The following is a 15,318-nucleotide window of genomic DNA, read 5'->3' on the forward strand; positions in this document are numbered from 1 at the left end:
GATACAGAACTCGCTCTCCGCTCCAGGCTGGGCTGGGGGAGCAGGCTGCATGGGTCGGGGGGTGGAGGGGCTGGTGGGAGTAGGCTGCACGTGGGTTGGGGTGCTAAAATTTTGGGCGGGTTGCTGGCATTTTGGGGCATGCGGGGAATGTGGCTACATGGGAGGTGGGGTGCTGGGGAAACTCCATTGTCTGATTAATGCATCAGAGCAAGATCGGTCCAAGCACATCTTGCCTTTTCTTGTTGTTGAGGTAACTATGAGGCTAGGGTGAAGAGCTGGTATTAATTACCACCTGATTGTTGATATAATTACGAGATCTGAAATATCCCAGGAATAATCTGATGGGAAAGGAATAATGTGGCACCCCCGCTATTTTCCCCTGTTAGAATTATAGAGCAAACACAAAACAGTGAATCCTCTGCGGTTCTAAACCAAAATATTTTCAACTTAGTATCAGCAGGGAAAGATGAAGAGCTTGCTTTGGGCCATGTTGCATTTCAGTTGACAGCTGGTGGACATCTGCCAGAGATGTGAGAAAGACTGGGCTAAGATTTAGTTTGACTGGAGGGAGACAGATCCAGAGCAGAGCAGTAAAGAGGGCTGAGGGATTCTGCATTAGCAGATCTTAATGCAGAATCTGACTTGTACTGGTGTTTTTTTATTGTAAAGCCTTTAGGCTGCTTTTGTAGATACGTGTAATTAATCTGTCCTCTTCCTAGAGTTCTGAGGAGGTTATATGAGTATTTTTAAAGAGTGCAGACTGCAGATTAGGTTGCAGTGAGGTCTCAATAAGTGCAGGATCTAAACTGCTGTCCAGTCCACACACTGAACAAACTGAAAAAACACTTTGATCTTTCTGTCGTAGCGATCTGATGGGTAAAGTACAGCAATCCGAGGTTAAAAGAAATAGATCTGTGATTTTATTTTGATTGGCGTCTGTAGGGGCAAGGTTGCGGAAGCCTGGCGAGGAGCTAAGTGGTGGATTGAGTATGTGACTGGATGTAAGTGGGGGATGCAGGCGGTTTCAATGAACTTTGTCCGACAGACCCTGCCAAAAGATATTGTAGCCTAGCTCAGCATATTTTTGCCTGTAAACGAGTCAGTTTATGTAATAAGCATAAATTGTACATATAAGAATGTAGCCAGCTGTTGACCGCATGTAACCCCGAGATAAGTGCGGAGAATATAGCGCTGCAGAGGGCTCCCCACAAGTGGAGTCCTGCCTGGTCAGCTGTCCCGAACGGCCAGAGTCCCCTGAAATCGCTCCACGCGTCCTAGGGGCTCCCCGCGCAGATTGGAGCGTAAGTTCTTCCTTCCTTCCTTCAATAAAGCATAGTTTACTATTCTTAGGCCTGAGTGTCCTCCTTCTGCTGATATCTTCCCCCCCCAGCCCTTGCGGGCACAGTGTCGCTTTAAGAAGCTGCTTTCATGCTATTTACTCTCTCTTAAATACTGATCCTGCAAACAGTTATGCCTCTGGAGGGCATCCATGCATAGGCGTTTGCAGGATTGGGGCTTTAGTGAATGAATATTGGAGCAAAAGCACATGGCTAGGCCTAGCTCGTGACATTGGCATGGTTACATTTCAAATAAAGTTTACATGGGTGTTAATGGCTTAAGGTAAGAAAGAAAAAAGGATTCTTTTACAACATAATTCTTGGGAGGTATCTGAACACTGAGATCTTAATGATTTTTTAAAAAATATCCTGTGTTACTAATCAATACATGGGAAATTGTTAAAACTGGAAGAACTTTACCATGGATGCTGTTTGGCCTTTCAATTAGAGTTGGATTCCAGACAAGTGATTCCCATTAAGTTTTAGAATTTGTGTGGGGAGAGGTATTAGCAAAGATCTGGCCTTAATGCTTTCCATCTGGTATAGTTCTGGCATGTCAGAGTACTCCCATTGACTCAGAAGTAGGAAGCACTGGCTGAGGTGCTAGGTGTTTTGTGGGATGCGCGCGCGCGCGCTCTCTCTCACACACACACACACACACACACACACACACACAAAACAGGAGAACTTTGCCTGTTTCTACAGGGCTCTGTTGCACTTGCGCAGTGTGGGTCCTGGACACTCATTTAAAATACCCATCACCAGCCAGTTGCTGTTTTACTTCCCTTTGTATTGTCAGTGTTGTCACTTGTTTGTTTGGGGTTTTGTTTGCTGTCTGTGTTGCTTTATTACTTCTTTTTACTGTTCTACATGTGTGAAGTATTCACCAAATTAAGAATTGACATCCCATAGAAATGATATCAGCCTGAGTGAATACCTTCTACTCTCCTTTCCAGTATCAGACAATATTGTATTAATATTTGCGATGAGAGCATGACTGTTTCTAGTTGACTCATAGATTTGTTTAGCATCTTAAAGCTGGGCTGTGTGCGCAGATAATATGCATGCAAGAGGGATAGTTTGGGGAACTGCGAAAGTCGGTAGCATGCTAGTGTTTTGGCAGATGCTTCATTTTTTGAGAGCAGCTTTCCCTGAAGATTTAGTGGTCAGGCTGTATGGTAGGAGGAGGTTATTAAATTGGGTCTCCGGTGCATACTTTTTATGCTTTTACTAAATGGCCATGGCTTTGTTTTATTTCTATAGCTCTTTTCAGTAGACCACATTTGGGTGTGTTTACTAGCTTGAGTTGTTAGAAAGGAAGATAAAATACATGTACTCCAAGGGCAGTGTCAATTTTCTTTTTATTTGATTTCATATTAAATAAACATCTTAAGCAGTGCACCTTGATAATTATTCGTACTTTTTAGTATTTTTTTTTCTTCCTCCATACCTAGGAACTGTTTAAGAATGTATATTCTATCTAGGGTTTTGTTTGCAATGGTGGCGTGCATCCACACATACCTGGATATTGGTGGAGCACATAACAAAATTCAACCCGCACATGGATGGAAAATATTCGAGGGAACATTGGTTAGTGGTGTGATTTTTCACACCCGTAACTGACACAGCTACGCTGGCAAAACTTTTAAGTACAGACCAAGCAAGAGTCTGCATGTGGATTTCAGAGCACTTTGAACTATTACTTTTAACACAAACATGTTGGTATCAGAGAGAAAACTTCCAAGAGGAACTTCTGCAAAAAGCAAGAAAAATGCACAACACACATTCTCTGAATAGAATAGAATATCAGGGTTGGAAGGGACCTCAGGAGGTCATCTAGGCCCACCCCCTGCTCAAAGCAGGACCAATCCCCAACTAAATCATCCCAGCCAGGACTTTGTCAAGCCTGACCTTAAAAACCTCTAAGGAAGGAGATTCTACCACCTCCCTAGGTAACGCATTCCAGTGCTTCACCACCCCCCTAGTGAAAAAGTTTTTCCTAATATCCAACCTAAACCTCCCCCACTGCAACTTGAGACCATTACTCCTTGTTCTGTCATCTGCTACCACTGAGAACAGTCTAGATCCATCCTCTCTGGAACCCCCTTTCAGGTAGTTGAAAGCAGCTATCAAATCCCCCCTCACTCTTCTCTTCTGCAGACTAAATAATCCTAGTCCCCTCAGCCGCTCCTCATAAATTATGTGCTCCAGCCCCCTAATCATCTGAAAGTTACCAGAGGTAGGGCTCAATCTCAAATTCATGGGTGTAGTTTAGGTTCAGTGGCCACAGCACATCCCCTTGAGCCAACCCTTTACTGTGACAGCAGATTGGGGAAACCCTCTAGCAGTTAACAGGGACTTCGTCTTGCAGCCTGTCTGCATTTCAATGTCCGTGACTCACCGGTTTGGCTTGTGCTGCTGTGAAACTCCAAATCCTACAGGTATTGACTTTTTCAGTCCTGGTTTCCCAAAGAGCCAGTGGGGGCTACGTACTAACTGAGATAAATGCCAAGTGACCGAGATCCGTCAGGGAAGGAGGAGAACTGTAGTTTCAACCCCAGCTGTGTGCAGTGAAATGTTAAAAGAGCAAGATGACTTTGTAAAAAGCTGCCTCTGGTGGCAAGGCTGTATCTCAGGAACCTCGTGATCAAATAACCCCATATTTGGACCAATAACCCTTCCCTGAATGGCCATAAACAGCTTCTACAATACCTTCCTGCTTACGCAGAAGCCAGAAACACAGTTCCCTTGGAACAATCCAGTCTTGGGCTCCCACCCAGACAGCCAAGTCAAATATGATGAGGCTTATTGAAAATCTTGTTCATTCTATAAAAAGTTCTAATAATCCCAAAGGATCGGACACATTACCCCCCAGGTCAGTGAATAGTTCAGATCTTACACAAATACACACAGCCAATTCTTATTAACTAAACAAAGACTTATTAAAAAGAAAAGAGAGAGAGAGTATTGGTTAAAAGACCATGATCCAGGCAGATATGAGTTGAGTTCTTAGGTCAGTTTCATAGTTTCATGGTGAGCTTCAGAGTTGTAAATAGTTCTTCCAGAACTAGTTCCATAGGTCACAGTCCAGTGCCCAATATTGGGGTGACATAGACTGGAGCTGGGGACCTCAGCCTTGCGACTCGAACTTCCCATGATGAAGCTTAAGCAGATCGGAGATAACAGGATCAGGGCCCAGGAGTTCTTTTTATAGCTCTCCTGCAGCCTCTTGACAGCCGGCGTTCCTTAGGTGCGACATTGTGGCTTGAAATAAACCCCCCTATTTCCTAAGGATACACAGGTAACTAGTTGCATTCATCAGCCCAAGGTAATTCTCCATTGAGCAGTTCATAGACTGTTTATTACAAACTTCAAAGAGAAATGCAGACGATGACATTATTACACCCAAGTTTCATCTAAATGTTAACATTCCCTTTTGATCTCTGAATCAGTAGATATAGTGACAGACAGGAACCGTCTGTTTACTTGGTTACCATCTAACAAGATATAAGTGAAGACATACAATTAGTATTACCCCTAATTCTCTCACAATACCTATTTGCATTTCAGAGCTCTAGTCTATGGGACATGGCTATGTTAGCTATTTATAAGGAATAGCCCTAATTACCATTTACATACTTTTCTAGCATGTCTCTAAAGGTTGAATTTGGGTCATTTAGCCTGTGAGCTGCTTGACCCTTTCTGGCTCAATGTCACGGGAGTGTCTGGCTGTGTGTGTTCCCAGCAGAGATGGGGATGGTTAAATCCCTCATACGCAGAGTGTCCTGCCCCTGGGGAGCTGCCTCCAGGATTTGAGTGCTTTAAAATGGGCTGGGGTAAAACCGATAGACTCTTCTCGGTGAGAAATGTCCCATGAACTCCCCTGATCTCCTTTGTTTTCTTCCCCTGAGCAGGGTTTCCCGTTCCCAAATCTGACATGATCTCCCAGCTGGAACGAGGGGAGGATCCGTGGGTCCTGGATCTCCAGGGCTTTGAGGAAGGAGAGATCCCGAGAGGTGCCTGCGCAGGTGAGGGATCCTTAAATCAATTCAAAAACGCTCCGTGGCTGAAAGAAATACCTGCGACTCCCTAAAAAGGCCTTGGGAGCTCTCGGAGTTAAGGAGTATCCCGAGGAGGCCTTGCACCCTATGGGCAGCTATCGCTCACGGCTTCTTACCCACCTTGACTGACACCCGGCAGCAGCTCCCTCCCTGACTGATACAGTTCTGCCTCCACATCCTCTCTTCTCGCCGCTGTGGAGAAAAGTTTAGGAGAATTCACTACCAGGGTTTTTTTTCCCTGTCTGTCAAGCTCTAATTTCAGTTTGTTTCCTTCTTTTCCACCCCTGTTTCTGAGTTTTCTCTCTCTGTCCTAGCAGGTGCTGGGATGGTGAGTGAGAACGAGGAGCAGAATCCTGAGCAGGAAGATGCTGAGCAAGGGGAAGCGCGCGGGGGATTATCGCAAGGATCCAAAGGGAATGTGTCCAGGCGTGGTGTGAAGGGGAAAGCCTGTGAGAACCAGCACAGGCCGGAGAGGCAGCAGGGAAACCTGCCCAGGGAGAAAGTGGGTAAATCCATTAATTGTCAGGGGCCTCACCTGGACTCCAAGGAAATCACAGCCCAGCAGGGAATACCTACAGGAGAGAGAAAAAACACATGCACTGAGTGTGGGAAACACTTCACTCTGAACTCCACCCTCGTTAGACATCAGAGGATCCACACAGGGGAGCACCCCTACCAATGCTGTGAGTGCGGGAAACAGTTCAGTGAGAAATCAAACCTTATTACACATCAGACAAGCCACACAAGAGAGAGACCCTATGAGTGCTGTGAGTGCGGGAAAAGCTTCACTCGGAGTTCAACCCTTATTAGACATCAAAGAATCCATATAGGAGAGAGACCCTATGAGTGCTGTGAGTGCGGGAAAAGCTTCACTCGGAGTTCAACCCTTACTAGACATCAGAGAATCCACACAGGAGACAGACCCTATGAGTGCTGTGAGTGCGGGAAAAGCTTCACTCAGCGCTCAGTCCTTATTAATCATCAGCGAATGCACACAGGAGAGCGCCCCTATACGTGCTGTGAGTGCGGGCAAACATTCGCTCAGAGCTCAGCCCTGTTTAAGCATGAGAAGATCCACACGGGAGAGCGCCCCTATGAATGCTCTGAGTGCGGGAAACAATTCATTGAGAAATCAAAATTTATGAAACATCAGACGAGCCACACAGGAGAGAGACCCTATGAATGTTGTCAGTGCGGGAAACAGTTCAGTGAGAAATCAAGCCTTACTAAACATCAGGCAAGCCACACGGATGAGAGACCCTATGAGTGCAGTGAGTGCGGGAAAAGCTTCACTCGGAGCTCATCCCTCATAAGACATCAGAGGATCCACACAGGAGAGAGACCGTATAAATGCTGTGAGTGCGGGAAAAGCTTTGCTTTCAAATCAGACGTTAATAAACATCAGAGGGTCCACACGGGAGAGCGCCCCTATGAATGCCGCGAGTGCGGGAAACAGTTCAGTCAGAAATCAAACCTTAGGGCACATCAGAGAGGCCACGCAGAACAGAGTCCCTATGAGTGCCGTGAGTGCAGGAAAAAGTTCACTCAGCTCTCAGGCCTTATTAATCACCAGAGAATCCACCCGGGAGAGCGCCCCTATGAATGCTGCAAGTGGGGGAAACAGTTCAGTGAGAAATCAAACGTTCTTAAACGTGAGGCAGGCCACGCCGGGGAGAGACCCTATGAGTGCTGTGAGTGCGGGAAGAAGTTCACTCAGCGCTCAGGCCTTGTTAATCACCAGAGAATCCACACAGGAGAGCGCCCCTATACATGCTGCGAGTGCGGGAAAAGCTTCACTCAGAGCTCAGGCCTTATTAAACATCGGAGGATCCACACAGGAGAGAAACCCTATGAGTGCTCCGAGTGCGGCAAGAACTTCACTGAGAGCTCATCTCTTATTAGACATCAGGGGATCCACACAGGAGAGAGACCCTATGAATGCTTTGAGTGTGGGAAAAGCTTCACTTTTAAATCAGACCTTATTAATCATCAGAGAATGCACACGGGAGAGCGCCCCTATGAATGCTGTGAGTGCGGGCAAACATTCGCTCAGAGCTCAAGTCTTACTATTCATCGGAGGATCCACACACGAGAGCAGGCTGTGAGTGCGGGAAAAGTTTGATCCGGAGCTCACACCTTAATAGACATTAGTGATTTCACAGGATAGAGACACACCATAAAACTTTTGTGCAGAGCAGAGGGAAAAAAATATATATTTTAAAGACCTTTTCTAATTCCCACATAGCGACTTTTTAGGGCTGTTTGCACCATTTGCGTCACCCTGTTCTTTCAGCTCCCCCAGGTGAGTTGCCTGCTTTTTGTTTTGCAGGTCGCCCTTCTCTGGGGTGAATCCCGTGGTCCTTTCTACCAACTCCCTTCTCCTGCGAGTCATCATGGGAGTGTGTCCCTCCTGCCAGGAGTGTCCGTCAGCCCCAGGTGGGGGAAATAGGGGTGACCTCAAGTAGTTACACTGAGCGAAAATCAACCTGGGCTTTGTCTCCACTAGGATTTTCCATGGGGTCGGCCTGCTGGAGGACGATCCTAGTGCCAACACCCCGCTGTATGTGCCGTGCTGACACAGCCCAGGCTGGGGTTAGCTCGCACCTTCCCCTTTGACCTGTCCTAATCGACACCAATTTTCATAGTCTAGACAGGCCCTAAGCATCACATGTATATTGTCACCCCACCAGCAGAGCGAGTGTTAGTCACCAGATTCCCCCTTTGGTGACAGATTGTTTGATTCCCAGTTGTTCTCACACTGGTCCAGGTTGTGCTGGGCAGCAGGTTGTTTTTTGTTTTCTTTACCATTTCCCTTATTGAAAATCTATTTCAATATAACAAAGAGGAGGAGCAGGAGTGGGACAAATGTATCATTTCGGCCTCTACGACACCGGAAGGAAATGGGGTGAGTCAGCGGGATTCCCTCCTTCCCCATCACCGTCACTAGGCCCGCTCACACCAGCAGCGCTGGCGTCTGTCTGAGCCACAATGGAGCTTATCCGCCTATATTCTACCCCTCCACCTCCCAAAGAGTCTCTGCACTTCATAGCAAATTGATCCTAAATCCAACTTGTTAGGGCTGGAGATGAAAGTGTCCCAGACCTGGATGGGGAATTCCAATGGATCCCAAGCACAGTGCGATCATTCCCCATTTAAATCCCAATTTCTGTCTGTTGACAGAGCCCCTTCTGGGCTTTTTCCTGCTGAGCTGGGATCATTTGCACAGGAGAAGTTTGGTAGTTTTCCCCTATTACGACAATGCTGTTGTTTTTTGTCAGTAACACAATTCCATAACAATGAAGTGCTGTGGAGTGAGGCAGGTTTGAATGGATCAGAGGAGAAAGCGACGGGGGAATCTCCTCTCCTGGTTTTTGATTAATCAGATGGAACCTTGAATTTAATTTTATATGAAACTGAAAGTGACTTATACAGAGCTAGCTGAGTGGTGTTAAGAATAGGTTTAGGTTTAGTGAACTTCTTCATTTTATTTGTTTTATACATTTCATTAAAATGTATAGCAAATCATGTCTTTCAATAAGCTCCCGGCTCAGAACCGTGGAGCATCTGGGTGGAGATCAGCCAGTCCAAGTCAGAGCCTTATCAGCTCCCTCTGTGTTAACCCTTTGGCTCTCACAGAGCAGCTGGGGGGGTGGGGAGAGAACCCATCTCAGCTCCCACTGCATCTTCGGGGGCTCAGAGCATCGCAAGTGAGGTCCCCTATGCAGGCTTTCAGGAGTAGGGAGCTGGGAGGGGAGAGGTGGGCTGAGGCTGTGTCTGCCTCATGAGGGGTTCGTGGAATGGGGGGTATCTTTAAGTAGGGGTGGATTGGTTGTGGATTTCTCAGCTTTCACTGTAATGGTCAGGGCCAGTCACCACTGCCATCTGGCTTGCCCTGGGTTGGGGTTGTCTGCTCAGGCCCAGCTGAAGTTGGGGGTCTAGTTCGGAGGGTTGTAAATGGAAGTGAAGAGATTGTGTCTTTCAGCCATTGTGATGTTGGCAGAGTGAAGATGATTGTGTTTGGGGGGAACATTGGGGAATGACTGAAAGAGGGCAGAGTTAAGGTTAAAAGAAAAGGAGTACTTGTGGCACCTTAGAGACTAACCAATTTATTTGAGCATAAGCTTTCGTGAGCTACAGCTCACTTCATCGGATGCAACAGCTCCGATGTAGCTGTAGCTCACGAAAGCTTATGCTCAAATAAATTGGTTAGTCTCTAAGGTGTCACAAGTACTCCTTTTCTTTTTGCGGTTACAGACTAACTCGGCTGTTACTCTGACACCTAGAGTTAAGGTTGTGTGGGCAACCTTAACTTTGAGTTTCCTAGTTTTCAGACGTGTGAGTTTTTCAGAAGCTGAGGTTCTGAAGGCAGACAACATTCCACTGGGTAACCTTAACTCTGCATTAATGAGGTTTTTTTGCCCTTTAATTACTCTGAGGGGAATTCTGTGCCAAAAAATTAAAAATTCTGTACACAATATTTTAAAATTCTGTATATTTGATTTGTCAAAATAACACAATATAATCACTCCGGTTTCAATTATTTTGGTAATTTATTTCAAAATACCTTTCAACCAACACAGACAACAGCAAAAAATGATTCCCCTGGGAGTGGAGAGTTAAAGAAATTCCTACAAATTCCAGTTGGGGGGGTGTTGGAGGGGGTATGTGGGGCCCCCAGAGCCCAGACACCTGCACTCCCATCTCCCCAGAGCCCAGCTGCAGGGCATCCCCCAGCCCAGAAACCAGAACCCGCTCACCGCAGAGTCCAGCCACGGGGCAGCCCCACAGCAGCCCCCTCCCCACAGAGCCCAGTCATGGGGCAGCCCCCGGCCCAAACACCAGCACCCCCAGAGTCTTTACTTCCTGCAACTTCTTTACTGTCCCATCGGGAGACATGGTGTGGCAGGGTCTCCCAGGCCCTACGAGCCGGAAGAGTCCACCCTAGTGGCCAGAAATTCCACAGGGAAGACAGGGTGCAGTGCAGTGGTGCAGAATTCCCCCAGGAGTATTTAATCAATATAAAGCGGATAGGCTCTGGCTGCCAGCTAGATATTAACCAGCTAGCAAAGCCAACTCCAGGCCTAAACTCTTAGAAAGAGAGCAATGAAAATTCCCTTTGACCAGGAATCCTTTAAACCCATCAAACCCCAAATGCAGGTTGGAAGGGGACATTAAATGCACAAGAAACCTGCCTGTGTCCGAAGCAGGGACTTCCAGGCTGTTCTTGGGGCTCTTTCACCATAATCCACACACCCTGTCGCTCCCACCTACTGCCCAGTGCTGAGATTTTAACTTTACACCCTAAGGGCCTGACATGATGAAGGGGGACTGTTCTTAATGTTTTCTCTGAATATTGTGGGGGTGCCTCAGTTTCCCGTCTGCAGTTCTTAAGTATCTAGGGGGTGGGATAAGGGTGTATGATCGTTGCAGAGCCCTAGAGGGCAGGTGTGTGCAGAGGTCTGGACACAGAGAATGGCCGACACCCTGTTTCCTGGCAACTGATGGCCTGGGCCCTTCTCCCCTGCAAGATGAGAGCTAAAGGATTGGAGAATAAAGGAATCAGGTGACCTCCTGGCCCGGGAAAGGGACAAAGCCCAGAGCAGGGGGGGCTGGGGAGAGTTTCAGTTGGGGGCTGGCTGGGGACGTGGAGTGAAGGGCAGACGTGATTGTCTGGCTCACTGCCCCCCAAAATGGACCCAGCTGAGGGGTCCTGTTCACTGCACCTACAAGCTCTGTGTTAGACCATGTTCCTGTCTCCTGACTCCCGGATCATGAAAAGCCAAAAAGCCGTTTCTATGGCCGGGAATACTAGGAGAAAAGAGGTCCAATAACTGCTGCCCGGTTACGTAGGAATTCTTTTATATTATAAAGAAAATTGTCACAAAATTTAGTCTGAACATGAGCTGCCTGTTATTAAAAGCTGGTTTCCCAAATCAGTTCCAACTGCTCTGCTAGAAACACCCCCAGGTCCCTGCTCACCCCAGTGGGAGCAAGACGAGAACGCCCCACTGGGTGCTGCCCTTAGCCCCAGGCTGCTGTCCCGAGGGTGGGGACTGATTGTTTCCTGCTGAGGAGGGAGCCAGTACAGGCCTCTGGTGCTGAGCTCCTGGCATCTGCCCAGCCCTGTCTGTCCTCTGCCTCAATTGTTCCTTCTCCACACTCCAGAGTCAGACATGCCGGGCCCCCAGGAGCCTGGGTGGGCTGGGAAGATGCTGGGAGTTCTCATTCCCCCAGAACTGGCCTGGCTCCCTTCTCAATAGCAAACAAATCAGTTCCACGTCCCCTCCCCGGATAAATCAGCCTGGAGCCAAGGGCAGCACGGGACGATTCCCTTTAGTTCCCACCGAGGCGTGAGGGAACCCAGGGTGTTTCTAGAACGTTTGGAACTGACCTGGGGAAACCAGCCGTTAACACCAGGCAGCTCACATTTAAATTAACTGGGTTTGGTTTTTTTACAATTCATTAGAGCACTAACTAATCCTTCAGTCCTAGTGTAACCACCCACACAATTCCTTTAGTCTTGTAGTTTTCCAAGGGCTAAATTAAACATCTCTTCAGATCCAAGGGCGTGGAGATCAGTCAGTAAACAGAGTCATCCCACATGAAAGAACCCTGTTGTGGTTCAGACCGGCCCCATCATGTGGCCATCACCTTTCCCTCCTCTCCCTTAAAAGTTTTAGTCTTTTGCATCAAAACTTTCTTCCCTCAGGAGAGACCTGGGAACCAGGGCTGCCTGCCAGACAAACACCTTTAAGAGGATGGGTGCCGCCCAGTCAAAAAATCATCTCCCTCCTTCAGTTCAGTGACAGCCTGAATTGTTCCTTATTCCGGCAGAGCCAGAGGATTGAAGGCAGCAACATCAAACCCCTGTGTAGCTCGCAGGAATGAACACAAACACTCCCTTGTGTCTGAAGAGATGTTTAGTTTTACCCTTGGTAAACGGCCAGGCTAAAGGGAAAGGCGATGGCACCAGATATAAGGACTGAAACACGACACAGTCAGCATAGTTAAACCCCGAGTGACTGCAAAATCTTTTTATATACTTCTTATTATCATCAGTGTATTATTTTCTCTGGAGTCTAGACCTTACAATCATAGAAGATCAGGGTTGGAAGGGACCTCAGGAGGTATCTAGTCCAACCCCCTGCTCAAAGCAGGATCAACCCCAACTAAATCATCCCAGCCAGGCCAACCTTAAAAACCTCTAAGGAAGGAGATTCCACCTCCTCCCTAGGGAACCCATTCCAGTGCTTCACCACCCTCCTCGTGAAATAGTGTTTCCCACCTAGACCTCCCCCACTAAAACTTCACTATACCTTGACTAGGAAATTTGGATCTTGATAAAATAATCGACTACCCCTGGTTAAGGCAATGGACTTGACACCCACAGGTACAAGTACTAACAACAGTGGCTGCCTTTTAGCCATAGATTTTAATCAGGGCAAGAAATTGATACAAACCCCTGTTAAATCATTTCTCAGCCCAAGTCCTTCACCCACATTCCTTAGGCTAGGGGTGGGCAAACTATGGCCCATGGGCCAGATCCAGCCCACCAGCTGTTTTAATCTGGCCCTCGAGCTCCTGCTGGGGAACGGGGCCTGGGGCTTGCCCCGCTCCAGTGCTCCAGCCAGGAACAGGGTCAGTGGCCTGGAAGCAGTGGGATGGACCCCACCGGCTCCTACTCGTATGCTCCATACGGCTCCTGGAAGCAGTGGGATGGACCCCACCGGCTCCTACTCATAGGGGCAGCCAGGGGGCTCCGCTCTGCATGCTGCCCCCACCCCAAGCACCACCTCTGCAGCTCCCATTGGCCGGGAACAAAAACTCACCCACGCTGGTCTACTCCAGGGTGCTAGAGCTGTGTCACAAGCGTAAGCAGCCTAAGACTGAGACGAGATCTGGCCCCAGTTAGCACTGTGACAACAGCAATGACAACACACCGGTGCTTCCGGAGGATTCGAACCTGCGCAGGGAGACCCCAATGGATTTCTAGTCCATCCCTTAACCACTCAGCCACAACTACTTGATGGATGGTTACTTCCTGACACTGTGATTCTGTTCTCACTGAATCGTCACTTCAAATTGTTTGCTCAGACCAGCTTCCCCAGCACACTCAATGGCTGTGCGGTTGTGTAAGTGTGTCCATGGCTGAACAGCGAGAATTCCTGCCCATTTCCCTTCCAGCTGGAGCATGATCGGAGTGTGTTTGTGTTAACAACATCGCTGTATATTGTTGTTTGTTTCCCACTCTGACAATTCAGACAGTCCCGTTCCTGTTCCCAGAGCAGGGGGTCAGGATTTCTCTGTTAAATAATTTCTCAGCCCAAGTCCTTCACCCACATTCCTTAGGGCATTGGGCCACCATGGGGATGTCTCATTTCCCGCCTCAATTTCACATAGAGACACAATTTCCTTTGCACAGATCCATGTACAGCAAAACCTCCCTGTGTCTCTTGTCTGAGCCAGGGCATTCAATTCCAATGAACCCGTCTCTCCTGCAATGGCAGTGGTCAGACAGAGGGGACGTGGGCACCTTCTGCCCTGACAGTGCCCCAAAGAAATCCTGGCCCCGGCTATTGGAATGATGTGCTGGAGATTTAAATAGGAAAGATTTGAATTGTCAGAGTGGGGAACAAACAACAATCTACAGCGATGTCGTTAACCCAAACACACTCGAATCCCGCTCCAGCTGGAAGGGAAATGGGCAGGAATTCTCGCTGTTCAGCCATGGACACACTTACACAACCGCACAGCCACGAGTGTGCTGGGGAAGCTGGTCTGAGCAAACAATCTGAAGTGACAATTCAGTGAGAACAGAATCACAGTGTCAGGAAGTAACTATCCATCAAGTAGTTGTGGCCGAGTGGTTAAGGGATGGACTAGAAATCCATTGGGGTCTCCCTGCGCAGGTTCAAATCCTGCCAACTACGGAAGCACCGGTGCGTTGTCGGTGCTGTTGTCTTAGTGCCTGGGCCAGATCTGGTCTCGCTCTTAGGCCGCCTGCACTTAAAATGCCGCCATTACCCTGCTCTAGCACTGTGGAGTAGACCGGGGCGGTTGAGCTTTTTTGGCCTCACAGCCACATCTAGGAATAGAAATTGTGTGGCGGGCCATGGATGCTCACAAAATTCGAGTTGGGATGAGGGCTCTGGCTGGGGATGCGGGCTCTGGGGTGGGGCCAGAAATGAGGAGTTCAGGCTGTGGGAGGGGGATCCAGGCTGGGACGGGGGGGAGTGAGGGCTCGCAGGGGGGCTGGGGATCAGGGGTTTGGGGTATAGGAGGGTGCTCTGGGCTGGGACTGAGAGGTTTGGAGGCTGGGAGGGGGATCAGGGCTGGGGCAGGGGTTTGTGGCACAAGGGGAAGCTCAGGGCTGCAGGCTCCAGGCAGTGCTTACCTCAAGGGACTCCCAGAAGAAGCGGCATGTCCCTTCTCCGGCTCCTACGCAGAGGCGTGGCCAGGCAGCTCTGCACGCTGCCCCATCTGCAGGCACCACCCCTGCAGCTCCCATTGGCCATGGTGCCCGGCCAATGGGAGCTGCGGGGTCTGCACTTGGGGCAGGGGCAGCATGAGAGCAGAGCCCCCTGGCTGCCCCTACATGGAGGTGCTGGAGGGGTCCACTGCTGGAATCGTGTGTCCAGTTCTGAGGTCCATAGTTCAAGAAGGAGGATGAAAAACTTGAGAGGAGTCAGCAGAGCCACGAGAAGGATGCCAGGCTTCGAAACCCGGCCTTGTCGTGACAGACACAAAGCGCTCAGAAAAGGTTAGAGGGTGATGATCCCAGTCCAGAAGTACCTACATGGGAAACAAATACTTGGTAACAGGTTCTTCAATCTAGAAGACAAATGTATAACATCAGCCGATGGCTGGAAGTGAGGCTAGACAAATTCAGATTGGAAATTAGGTGTGCTTTCTGACAGGCA

The 15,318-nt window shown here is 48.5% G+C and overlaps 1 protein-coding gene and 1 non-coding gene across 5 annotated transcripts in view; both read left to right on the forward strand.

The window, feature by feature from the left end:
• LOC114020966 (zinc finger protein 436) overlaps positions 1 to 9,875 on the forward strand; it is a 36,485-nt gene extending 26,610 nt beyond the window's left edge. For 2 of the 4 annotated variants that reach the window (XM_043537347.1, XM_043537348.1), the window contains exon 5: positions 5,713 to 9,875. In XM_043537347.1, coding sequence (XP_043393282.1) covers positions 5,713 to 7,520 — 1,808 coding nt within the window. In that variant the 3' untranslated portion in view covers positions 7,521 to 9,875. The remainder of the gene's footprint in view (positions 1 to 5,712) is intronic. The other 2 variants (XM_043537349.1, XM_043537354.1) reach the window with 2 other exon arrangements.
• Positions 9,876 to 14,247: 4,372 nt separating this feature from the next.
• On the forward strand, positions 14,248 to 14,328 carry TRNAS-AGA. Its single transcript has one exon. It is a non-coding gene; the product is annotated as a tRNA-Ser (tRNA).
• Positions 14,329 to 15,318: the final 990 nt, after the last annotated feature.

This window comes from Chelonia mydas, chromosome 28 (genome assembly GCF_015237465.2).
Source record: "Chelonia mydas isolate rCheMyd1 chromosome 28, rCheMyd1.pri.v2, whole genome shotgun sequence".
NCBI classification, from domain to species: domain Eukaryota; kingdom Metazoa; phylum Chordata; order Testudines; family Cheloniidae; genus Chelonia; species Chelonia mydas.